General features: G+C 38.5%; 1 protein-coding gene across 4 annotated transcripts in view; it reads right to left on the bottom strand.

Annotated features, from left to right (window-relative positions):
• Window positions 1–13,123, bottom strand: part of cpne5b (copine Vb) — a 132,482-nt gene that overhangs the window by 88,218 nt on the left and 31,141 nt on the right. For 3 of the 4 annotated variants that reach the window (XM_035942516.2, XM_035942517.2, XM_055010769.1), the window contains exons 3-7: window positions 12,168–12,208; window positions 11,742–11,788; window positions 5,690–5,793; window positions 3,117–3,156; window positions 2,163–2,177 (exon numbers count right to left, since the gene is read on the bottom strand). In XM_035942516.2, the coding sequence (XP_035798409.1) occupies window positions 2,163–2,177; window positions 3,117–3,156; window positions 5,690–5,793; window positions 11,742–11,788; window positions 12,168–12,208 (247 nt within the window). The remainder of the gene's footprint in view (window positions 1–2,162; window positions 2,178–3,116; window positions 3,157–5,689; window positions 5,794–11,741; window positions 11,789–12,167; window positions 12,209–13,123) is intronic. The other variant, XM_055010768.1, reaches the window with a different exon arrangement.

Below are 13,123 nucleotides of genomic sequence, written 5' to 3'. Positions count from 1 at the left end.
CAGTCTCCTGGGTGAAAATTCAGTTATGGACTCAACTCCTCCCTTCCAACCTCCTAATGCAGACTGTGTGGCTCTTTCACACCAGAAGTATTTCCACTGATTTGTACTTTTACCTTTCAGGGAATAATTATTATTCTTTTAATGCACAAATGATAATGCAGTTTAGCTGTGTAGGAACATCATTTTTGTGAAAAAGGGTTGTCTACTACCACTGAAATTCATGCAAATTACAATATTTTTGTTTTATTTTGTTTCCAAAGAAGCTTATTAACTCAGGCTCATTCACATTTGCAGGTTAAACTTTAAACAAATTAGTGTGTGCATCCATAATTTTAGCCAACAGAACAATGATTTATGGTGTGGCATCTATCAAAACCACAAAATTAAAGGGAGAAGTGATCTATTATGTGGGGTGAACTGTACTTTATACTATACTTAGCAGACAACTATAATGCCTGATGTGTTGCTGTCATCTGTGACAGAAATAGTTCTCTACAATATGTGATCTGCTCAACCATGTGACATCATATCCAGTTTTGGTGTGAAATGTAAAGAAAGTTTGTGGAACAGAACTGAAATGTAACCCAGAAGGTTATGTCTGCATGATAAGCATGATTTAATGCAGTGGTTCCCAACTGATCTACCCTCAGGGTCCAAAATTTCCATTAAAATCAGGTTACGGTCCACACATCAGCCAACTTAACACCCATTCAGTTTATTTTCATCCATCCATTCCACCTGCCAGTAGACTCAAACCTGGAGGCGTCCTGCCGTTAGGATACAGACCTAACTACTGTGTAACCATAAAATTTTATTTCAAAAAAATTCTAACTTAAATAAATGAAAGTAAGTACAAGAAAGAAGAAGCTTTGTCGTAAGAAAGAGCAATTAGGGCTTAAAACGAGCATTAAAATAATCTTACTAGTATCTATTACAACTATCCATCCATCCATTATATATACACTGCTCAGTCCTCATTAGGGTCGTGGGGGTTGCTGGAGTCTATCCCAGCCGACTTGGGGAGAAGGCAGGGGACACCCTGGACAGGTCGCCAGTCTGTCATAGGGCTACATATACAGACAAACAATCACACCCATGGACAATTTAGAGTAATCAATTAACCTCAGCATATTTTTAGACTGTGGGAGGAAACCGGAGTACCCGGAGAAAACCCACGCATGCACAGGGAGAACATGCAAACTCCATGCAGAAAGATCCCGGGAAAGCCGGGACACAAACCGGGGATCTTCTAGCTGCAAGGCAAAAGTGCTGACCACTAGATCCGAGATCAACAGAGACACTATTGGAAGGGGTAACAAACTTTGAAACATGGCCAGCAACAATAGGCTACTTGTACCAGCTGTGCCTCTGCTTCAAAGTAAAAGTGTCAGATATTCCAAAGTATTTTTTCAACCCAAATAATTATGACCCACTTAGAATGTGCCCACAGCCCACTTTTGGACCACAACTCACTTGTTGGAAACCACTGCTTTAATGAATTGTAATGGATGACAGACAAATGGGAGAAGATGGAGGTAATCAATCCACTATGAATGACTGATACATGATAAACAACAGTGTAGGGCATTAATATAAAGACCTATTAGAAACAGAGGGACTTAGCTTCAGTTCTAATAATGCCTTTGTCTAGACAAAGTCTCCCTGCACTGATCAGGTTCATCAGACTCCCAATTTTTGAGAGGAAAGGCAAAGAATCTCGCCATGTATTTAGTTTCAGCAGAGTCTTTTCTGAACTAATCACAGCCAGGATGTGGGACAATGAAAGCCAAAAGTTCTTAACTTTGGCCTTGGCAGACAGGGCACACTGAATAATTCATCACTGGGCTGTAGTGTGTTTCACTTCAGTGAGTCTCCGTTCTCTTATGCCTACTGAATCCATGAAAGAGCCTGGAGAATCTCATAATCTTGACCGTGTTATAAAAACTGCTGAAAGACATAACGGCTAAATATTTCTCTTCACATTATGGCCATTGTGCAGCTCATTGAGACTGCAACAATAGTTACGAGCTGCACAGATGGCTCAGTTTGGCTTTGAGCTGTTTTATTCTGATCAGTGACACCATCTTTCCTCCTGAGTGGAGGATGATTAATGTGAGACAGCAGCCATGCAGTGTCGGTGTGAGAGAGATGCTGGGACCTACGTTGAGCTCTGCGGGCTTCCAGAAAAGTTGGGCGGCAGCAGCAACAACAATAACAACAGAGCACATCATATACCAAGACACAACACTAAACCTAGCACTCCTAGCACTGCTCAAGACGGTGAAGTGTGAGCAGAAAGAAAACAACATGCTGTGCCAGAACGAAACCAGAAGCACCATACAGGTGTAATTAAAGCAAGAGATGGAAAAAGGCAAACCCAGTTATCCAAATACATCAAATAATCATCCAGACCGATTATTTTGGTACCAAACATTCGTCAATGCTTACTGTTACCATAGTTTCCAGACATGCGAATAAAATCAGCTCATGTTTTCCAGGTGAAACTATATAATCATGTACAATGTAATACATTGCTAAAATGGAAACTAATGGTTAGAAGCATTACATGATTTTTTCTACTTGATTGTGTGGCAAGTTATTGCACACAAGTTATTGTTGTCTCACCGCAGTGCCACCACAACAACAACAACAAAAAAAAGATTATGAAAGACTCAATCATGGACACTATAGATGAACATATGTATAAACTGCATATTTATAGCACAATTACAACATAGATAACAGTTAAGGCCTAAAAAAACCAAAAACAATCTGTGTTTAAAGAGAAAAATAACGATTTGTATTTGGATACTTTTCTGATCAGGCAATAAAAGGGATTTGCTTTATTCCATCTAGTGGGGAAACATGCAGCAGGCAACACCCAGTTCACACAAGCAGAAACAGAAAACCTAAAGATTTCCAAAATGAGACCACCGATAATAGAGTTTGTACCCTTTTAAAGCATGTGAACACTTTATTAAACCAAGCAAGTTTTTTGTTGTTTGTTTTTCTTTCCTTTTCTTTTTCAGAGCAATTCAAGCCAATAATTCAGACTTTACTCAAGAGTGGCCTCCATTTATCTGTGGTTCAAGGATAAAATAAGTATTTGTACTCACATGTTTGGACAGGTCTGGGCTTTTGGAATCAACATCATACCTGAAATGAAACAAAATAAAAGCAGAAAAGCTGTTTTTACTTCAAAAACTATGAGGGGACCCTTATCTAAGTGGAGGCATGTTAACTGATATGCTCTAAAAGAAACTATTTAAAATGAGAACTGGTGATCTGCCACTACTGGAAAGAGAACAAATGTACTCTCAGTACACTACACTTATCTTGCTTTTGTCTTTTTGTTTTTCAAGTTTAAGGACATTCAGGGAAGAGAATAAGTCTGACAGTAATTGGGGATAAATTAAAATGAAACTAACCAGTTAAAGCAGGATAACGGATTAAAGCAAAATAAGACCACATTTTGATGTGCTACATTTAAAACCACGACGTGTAATGAGGTGGTGAGCATCATTATGGGAAAAAACAAGGAAGGTAATCATATGTGTAAATCCAGAATGAGGCAAGATAAAAGCAACTGAGATCTTGGTACCTTTTCAGATGTTACTATTTGTGGTGTAGAGTAACCATGGAAAGGTTCAACAAGACCTTTATGCTCTTCCATAGTAAAGAGAGGTGGGCCTGACCTGATTTGCATGTGAATATAAAGCAATGAAAGTGAGGAAAATGGAGGATTTGTCATGTGTCAAGCTTAACACCTGATGAAACGATGGATCCTGTTCAACACGAACTCACTCAGGCACAAATACAGAGTAATATTCTGAATAAAAGAAAATCTGATTTATTTTTGTTGAAGTCATTTGTAATCTTCAACTCATGTATTAATTGAAAGGAACGATCAAATGATAGGAATTGCTCGTTTTTTTAAACATATAAAGGCAAGTCGTGTTAAGGGTCATTCTGCTGAAAAAAGTGAAATGTTTGTGTGATTTTGAAATTAAATGAATTTCATACATGAAAGAGCTGAAAAAAACTACATTAAAAGCTGTTAGACATTCTTTGTATCCAGCCTCTTTAAAGCTGGCTGTTAAACCTGCAAGCTGGCCAACATCACAGCCCATGTGAAAGAATGATGATGTTGTTTTTAAGAATGCTACTTGTGTAAGAAAAAATAGATAGAATGGGGCTTAAAGATCTCTGGGAGACAATCTGTCTGTGTCCGTTAAAGAAATTAAGTAATCAAAATCAAGATTGGTGCTGCATAGAGGTAAAGTCCTGCCATTTCTTGTTTGCCCCACTGGACCTTTTCTGGGTACAATATGTGAACAGTAGTCAATGGCAAGAGACAAATCATTTTTCAAACCTATTTGAATTTTACCATGAATTACAAATATGGTATTTGTCAATTTGAACAATTGTCTTCCGAGTCAAGAAAGTCAGTTTGCTGTAAAGGCAGAAAAGTACTCTCTATGCATTTTTAATACACATCACAAACACAAGGCGGGTACCCCGGCAGTCACCTCGTTCTTCCAGAATGAGTGAAAAAGTACTTTCACAGTTTCACGCTTCAATTCAATTCAGGCCAATTCATGTTACCTTTATTTATATAGTGCCAAACTACAACATAAGTTATCTTAAGGCACTTCACAGAGTAAGGTAAAGACCTTACAGTAATATATTATAGAGAGAAACAAAGGTTCCCTTTGAGCAGCTTGTGTCTTGATGAAAATGTTATGGAAATGTTATTAGGCTCTACCCGATAATACTTTTACAGAAAAGTGACCAGTGTGTTAAATCAGGCATGGGGTCACCATGTGCAGTCCCTGTCAAATTTAAAAGAAAGCCTCGCGCGTCCAAAAGGGAAACATGTCACAAGACTAATTATTCAGGTTATCCTGCCCTCCTTGGTTACTGTTGCTACACCTTATGACAAACATTTCTTTATAGCATGGGACTCTAATTTGGAAGTATTTTTTAATTTTTTATTTTACACCAACATAAACAAAAACAAGCTTCTCTTTTCTAGTCAATATGACACGCGATACCATTTTCCAAGAAAATGCACACTTCAAGTATTATAGATTCGCTGTAGTACCTGTTGCACCACCAGTTGAAGACACTTGCTGCTAACCACTGTAGCAACAAGAAGAGGAAGGCAGTTCCATGTTGGCAAGCAGAGCCAGTAAAGGGACACAGTGACAAAGTCTTCCGTGATGCTTAATGACCCCCGGCTAACATACATGTATTACATTAAGCCAATATTAATTTAGAAGATCAATTTCACACTACAGTGGTATATCTAACAGCTGTTTTCACTGCCTATGCTGTGTCAATATCAATATCAGCTTATGACCAATTAAAGCTGTGCTGATTCTATATTATCAATTAATCAGTTCTTGATCGATATTTTCCCAAGCACATGAAATCAGTTATTTAAATTTACAATGTATTTGTGATAGTGGAAGTAAGCAAAAGAACGGGCTAAGATTCTTGTCGTGACAGACTTAATGTACCTGGCTGGTGTCGGTGAGCTGTGTTTGCAGGTGGGGTTTAGCAAACTGTCGGTTTTTATGCTAAGCTAACTGTAACAGCAGTGCTCTCAATCATCACAAGACAGAGGGAGAGCGATGGTAGACAGAGGGTCAGAGATGAAGTGCAATGATGATACAAAATCACTCACAAGTCAAAGCGAAGGTTCTGCTTTTCCTCAAAAAAGTAGTCCAAGATGTACTTTCTAACAAAGTCGGGGTTTAGAGTGTTGTCTATTACCTCCGTTCTGCCAAACTGTAGGGAGAGAAAGACAGTTGGAGGTCAGGAGAGAAGAATGATGAAAGAAGAAGCAAGAAAACAAAACACAGTTTAAAAACAAATACAGTTAGTAGTGTTGCCTGCTTGCACTTAAACTTTTTCCTCTGATCTGTTTCATCTGTTTTGCAGCATTTCTCTCATTATGCATGCATATACATAAATTTACAGAGGCCTGATTTATGGAGACACTTTCGCATGCTGTTGCTGTGCAGGGGAAACCAGTGGTGTGTTTCCTGCTTCCTTGATCCTCACCCATCTCCCACATTAATTACAGCAGGATAACTCCCTCATCAGCCCCACAGAGAGAAAGAGCTAAAGAGATGAGGAACATTTCTAGACAAAGAAACAACATGGGCAGACTTGCAGATTAAAAGGGCAAGAAAAAACACAGCTGAAGAGGTATGAAAAGCAGGCGGAAGAAAAAGGGGTACTACTGGAGTGTAGGCTGGGGCTTTGGACAGAGAAGGAGGTGGAGGAGTGGGAGTGGGAAAAGAGTAGGAAGAAGAGAGGATGAGAAAGGCAGTGATTAAGACTTCCTAATTAGAAGGATTCTCACTCCCATAGTGCCAAATGCAGGGAAATATGCCAGAGAGAGGCTGGCAGCGACCCTGCAACGCCACATGCATATTTGCACATTTGTACAGTATATTTATACATCCATATACTGTACAAAAAGGTGACAAGGAGTTTCACATTTTAGAAATAGTACAAACATAAACCAGCTAAAGCCGCCTGGATTTATATTTAATCAAATGTGACTTAAAAATGAATAGAGAAAATATATGTATTATCTCATAGGACAACTTATACTGAATGGTTGGTTGAGCAGTGCTGCTTTGCTGAGAAAAGTGGTTGGCACAAGCACAGGATAAGAATAGAGTCGGATGAGAGCCGTTGGTTAACATATGGATGAAATTAGCATGTCATTTGTGAGCATACTGTATAGTGAACTACAAGCAAAAGCATGCCTGCTTTATACAGTCACAGGCCATGTGTGCAGTATGAGGAAGTAAACAATTTTTTCTGTTTTGTTCACCTTTTGTGTGTACCATCAAATGCATATAAAAGCCTTCAGAAAAATGAATACAAATGTTTGTACTATTATTGTGTCTCTCTATAGCAGCAGGTTTTTCATGCCAACTTTGATTGTGGCTGTTCAGAACACCCATAAGCTGTTTGTGATGGGCAAACCCTCAGGCTTTTAGTCATATTTATGTGCTGGTAACTCCTCCAAAGATACTACGCAAATGTTTTCACAGGCAAAATGGTGCTTAATGTGACTACTCAGCCTTCATGTGTAAAATCTGTGTGTCACTGAGTTAGAGGCCGTCAGAATACACGCAACTTTAATTTGAATATGAATAATGCGAGCACAACATTAAGACCACAATCTTTTCTCATTTGCTCCTGTCATATGTTTAGTTATGTATGCTCAGTTTTCACTGCATTTAAAAAGTCCTAGAACTCTATGGAAACATCACCACTATGGCTACAAGTATTTGCAATGGTTCAAAAAGGAAAGAAAAAAAAGTTGCATTTCTTTATTTCTTTCATTATTTATTCTACGAATATTGGAAAAAATGAAATCTGCCCGCATGTGTCACCATTACTGGGGGCAAAATGATGGATCTAATGCTACAAATAATTTTGCAGCTTGCATTGCTAATTTGTTCCCATGCTTGTCTCCTGTCAGCTCTGTGTAAATAAAGCCTGCAGTTCAGCCTAATAATGCTTATATTTTTGTCACATAACTGTTGGTTGCAGCTGAGTTACTAATGATTTTGCTGTTTCAATGGGGAGTGCAGACTTTACTTTTTATGCATGGAGAACAAAATAATTCTGTTTAAATATTATGATTTTTAGCTTAGATTTGGTTAAGTTTCCTGATGGAACAGGACATCACAAATAGTTGAAGAACCATTGTAAAGCTGAAAATTCAACAACTTTGTTTGCGTTTTCTGGTTTTGGGGTTCATAAGATTAAACAAACTACTTCTGACATTTAGGTTAATTAATGATTCCAGGCAGTCATTGACTGGTACATTTATTTTTTTTCTTGCTAGTTTATCATAATTTTCATCTTCAATCATTCAGGCTTCATATTTTACATAACTTTAAGAGCCCAATCTGCCTATTGGAAAGCTGCCAAACTCTAAGGTTTCATTAGTATTAAAGAAGACATTTGCAATTATGAGTCAGGCTTGTTGTTCAATAATGTGGAAGGCAGGCACTGTAGGTCGATGTATGATTAAACCACGACTTTACAGTTAGTACAATGAAAACAACACATACAACACGTTGTGGTCAGTGAGGACAACATAGCTGATATAAACCCAAGCAGTTCTGTATTTTTACACAATGTTGAAGCCTTCTTTTAAACTTGTATGTTTCTCTGTGTGAACTCTCTTAGAAGCAGAAGGGAACACGGATATTGAATTACTCCGACTTTGTAAGGGAACCTGAGGTGTTGATGAGGTTGTGAGCACATGTTAGTAAAGAGGTGGGAGATGGCAAAGATGAGCTCCATAATGTGATTTCCCCGCTGAGTGGAAGAGACAATACCGAGCTGCAGAGTTCATTAGATACTGCTGGGCTGCTGGCACTGGCTAATGAGAATCTGGCATGAAGTCCCTAACCTGCACCCCCGACATTTACACACATACATGCAGAGCAGCTCAAACACACGTACATACAGCAAACTGAACTCTTCAGCCAACAGCTACTGTAGAAAGCTGCAGGGTCTGATACTGAAATGTGAACATGCTCCTAAAACACAGTCACAATGTGAGTGAGAGCCTGGTGTAAAATAAGGCTCTATCAAAGAAGAGCGATAACAAGACTTGAGTATAATCCTCTGTTATCTTTGTGGTTTTTCTGTCCCAAACCTGACCTCATCATCTTCTACCCCGGAGCACATACGAACCACCGCTGGGAATTTGTGACATCTGAATGTGCTGTAGTTCTTTGGCCACTGTGGGGTTTTTATTTTCCTTGCAGCATGTGCAGTAGGTGGTAACATGGTGCTGATATAATGAGTGTTGAGCTCTCACAGAAAGATGTAAATGACAGTAGTGTGAATTTAATGTGTAACTGGGCTCTTTCTTTCTGTTTTGGCCTTCAGTAAAAATCACTGGGGTGCGTTTAAAGAATTCCCAAGACAGAGAAAACACAAAGACTATTGAGCCACTCCCCAGAAATGATACAGAGTAAAGAGCCAAACAACGAGCTAAAAGCCGTTTCTTACTTATACAGACCAAGTAAGCGTTGTGTTGCCTCAATGGGAAAATAAATCTCAGGGTTTGTTAGGGCTTTGAGCCAGAGCTGTGATTGTGTGGATTCTGGATGCTTGTACACAGGCAGCTGATTCTAATATATATACACACAGACACATGCACCAACACACACATCAAGACACATCAATGGCACACAATAGTCACAAAACTGCTTTGCACCTTTTTATGTGTATGTGATAGGGGTTTTCTTTACTGCTGTTGCACTGAAGTATGTACTGCTAATTCTAAAAGTAATTTGCAATGATTAACTTATTACAGGATTATGTTTGATTTCACCCCCGGCTTCATCAGTCCTTCTGTTGTTGCTTTCCTTTATTAAGGACAAGCAAATGGATAAAGTGAAGTAATATGACAGTTTTTGGAGCTGGACTCCAGAATCTCTCTGTGAGGTCAGGTTGTGGATTTTACAACAGTAATCTGTGTTTTTCTAAGATATATTCCAGTCACCCAGCTTGCGCGTACAGAAATTGTTTAGAGACAAAGTCTATTTCTGACAGTTGAGTTGGTCAATACTGCTTGTTTAACAGCTTGTTTGTAGCAGTCATAGGCCTAACTTATGTTTCCTGTGGCATTTCAGACTTGGTCTTAGATGTTTCACTTTCTTTGTTGTTTTGGACTGGGAGCCATTGCTGTTATAACTTGGTTTTTAAAATAACAGCCTCTGGACGAAGACAAAACTGTCCAATCAATCCTAGCATAAAATCACCCTAAAAATATTTTTTCCACTAAATCTAGAGCAGAATTCTTTAAAATAGAGGTGAATGAGCATATTATTAAGCACACAATAACTTTGGCATCTTAAAACTATGGGCACGCTCTTCATCAAATAACAGCTGCATTAACATGGAAGACATCATGCCTTGTGCAAGAAATACTGGAGGAGATGGAAATCATTGTCAAATGTGACCCCAGCCTGACCGCTGTGCTTGAGGCTCCTGTCAGAGGATGTTATTTAAAACTTCCTGGTGATTCACCTGTTTGACTTTGCTCTTTCAGTCCGAGGTGTTTAGTGTCGCTCACACAGCGTCACCTGGAGCCGCATCAGTTCTCAACACTTCTTAATAATATGATTATGGATGTGATGGTTCAGCTCCACGAGGAGGGGACTGATTTAAATATTTCATGGAGAACAGGACAGAGTGAAGTGCAGTTTGACTTGAAAATAAACTGAAGTGAAATGCTCATTATATTAATCATGCTTTGCATACTTGATTGGATTAGCAGCCTGTCTAAACAATCATACCAGCAAAATAAATTGCCTTTTGTAGGAGGTGTGATGGAGAATTTAATGACAGAAGGACCTTTACATATGCGTACGCCTGTATATTAATCATAGACACATATGCATACGCTACTTTCTACGTCTGCAGTGTTTCAGCTACATTCGAATGAAGCCCACACAACCATCTGCTGTGAGTTGGTAAACACAAAGACAGAAAATAAAGGTCTTGAAACTGTAATAAAAATTATCACACATATATAAATACATATGAATTGCATTAAGTTATGGTCTATTATATATTTACAATAGACCAAGTTTTGGAAAGGTGTGAAAATATTATTGTAACTTGCATATAAACTATATAGTTATAAATATCACAACAGTTATTATCACTCATTGGGCATTTATTAGAGCCTCTACCCATTTTCTGTTTGTGAGAACGCTGATTGTCTTGTTTTGTCAGAGATTTCCTGGTTCATAACAACCAATATTTCTGTCTTTTACATGTTGTATTCCTAAGCACTAAAGTGAACTGTATAGGTTAGAGCGTTGCTATTTGTCTGTGCTTGTTTTGAGGCTAATTCTCTGTGTAGTATAATTCAGGAACTTCTACAGTAACATCTGGCTTTAAAGTTAAAACCAGTTTACTTTATTTAACCCTCATATACCTACCATAATTTGTTGTGACCCTAGCTTTTATCCATATTACTATTAGATCATTACAGTGTCTGTTTTTTGTTTTTGCTTGTCAACAAACCTTATGAATAGTTAGTTACTTTTTGTAATTTTGACATCGTTTCCGCTACTTGTCACTATCTGCAAAGACAGAAATGTAAAGATAAAGGCTTCATGTTTTCTGTTTTTGATCCCTGATTTAGAATTCATCTCATGTATTTCTTTTCTCTCATCAAATGGTTAATTAGAACGAAATTTACCTGCAGTCCACAACATTAGCTTTTATCGCCTGGATAAACAGACAGAATGGTTAGATGACAAGTGTAGCGAGCTGATGGTAATGCTGTGCAGACTACACAATCCAAACCAGATACAGTAAAAGCAGGATTAATGCCTCCCCAGGGTGCTGTTTGGTCCCCAAAATGTCAACATATTGATCATTATATTGTGATCCTTTCTTTTTGTTGGCTGAAGTCTCCAATTAGGGAATATTTCTCTGGCATTTCCAGACAACTGATGGCTGAACAGCTTTAATGAATTGTTAAAACCAACTACTGCGTGCTCACAGTGAGAAGAAAAACAAAGGATAGAAATGTCTTAACTAGAGCACCACCGCTCCACCCTTATGCACACAGAGAGCACAGCAAGATCTTAATTGGACACTAGTCCCGTCTTCTTTTTTTTTTTTTTTTTATTTGTGTGAGTGTGTATGTGTGCATGTGTGTGTACACTCACCTCTCTCCACTGTTTGGTTTCGACACCTTGCGTATAGAGCACGCACACTGTGAAAAAGTACCAGATAGGTACATAAAAGGATGAAATATTGTGAAAGGAAGAGAAAATGAAAGCCAGGGAGAGACAGAAGAATAGCAAGAGAATTAGAAAAAGGCAGGTAGATTCCAAATGGAAAATCAATGGGAGGGTTTTAGCTCCAGTACAGTGAACAAACAGCTATGGTACTCTGAGTAAAACAAAGATTTCCCAAATCACAGGACAGCATAGTCACAAAAACAGATAGCACTGAAGAGAAGAAGGATAAAAGAGAAAACTAGAGCCGGGCAGCAGCAGTAGCAGCAGTATTTTAAAAGAGCAGAGCACCAGAGCAGAGATGACAGAAGAACACAGACTGACACTGAGAAACAGCTTCTACAATGTACTCACAGGGATCTGACTTCGAGAATGTGTCTTTATCCAGCAGATTTCTGGAAAATGAGGGAAGAGAATAGAAACAGTTGTTACTCTTTATGGCAAACTGCAATCATGTAGGTCTGATACATATGTTCTTGCTATGAATAACACGATTCAAATTCTGCGTCCTCTATGCCCTCAAAACTGTTGCTTCATTAGAATTTTTTTTGTTTTTTTTGGGGGGGGGGGTTACTTTGGGTTTTGTTTTTTGATTTTTGTTTTTTATTTTGCAGAAATCTAGTTCATACTTCTCTAATTTTGTAGGTTTTGGTAACTCTGTGGAATATGCTTTATTGCATTAAATTTCTTCTACCAACCTATATACTGCTCTGAATGAACATTCACATCAAACATGCAAAACTTTACCATGTGAAGTGACTATTGAACACTCTTCCTGTTTCTTACAGATATTATTCTCTCAGAGGTTACTCAGGAAACACTGCAAAAAGCTTAAGGAAATGGGGGAAAAAAAGTTAAACAGTGGCCTGCAGACATGTAACTTTAAATTGGATGCAACATTCAGCAGAGGAAGAAAAACAATGGCTCTCCAAAACCTGATCAACTCTGCTGCCAGCATCTGATCATTTATTCAAGTCAAGGGCTAGTTAGACATCTACTGATGTGGTGGATGTGGCCCAGTTGTGTGTTTTCATCAGGATGGTTTTTGAAGATATGAGTGCCAAGGAAGAGCTACTCACCATTTTGCCATTAAAAGGACACACCAGAGGTGAGGATATTTTTAATGCTTTCATGAGCTTTGTTAGCAAGACAAAACTGCCCTCTTCAAGCTGATCTCCATCACACCTGATGGGACGCCTGCTATGATGGGCCGCACTGGTGGGTTTATTGCACTGTGCAAAGAATGTGAGTCTTTCCCGGATATCCGGAATTGTCATTGTATAATTCACCAGCAAGCGTTGTGTGGAAAG

The sequence above is a fragment of the Amphiprion ocellaris genome, chromosome 5 (genome assembly GCF_022539595.1).
Source record: "Amphiprion ocellaris isolate individual 3 ecotype Okinawa chromosome 5, ASM2253959v1, whole genome shotgun sequence".
NCBI lineage: Eukaryota > Metazoa > Chordata > Actinopteri > Pomacentridae > Amphiprion > Amphiprion ocellaris.
Note: the sequence above shows the minus strand (reverse complement) of the source record. Positions and strands in the feature narration are given on the sequence as shown.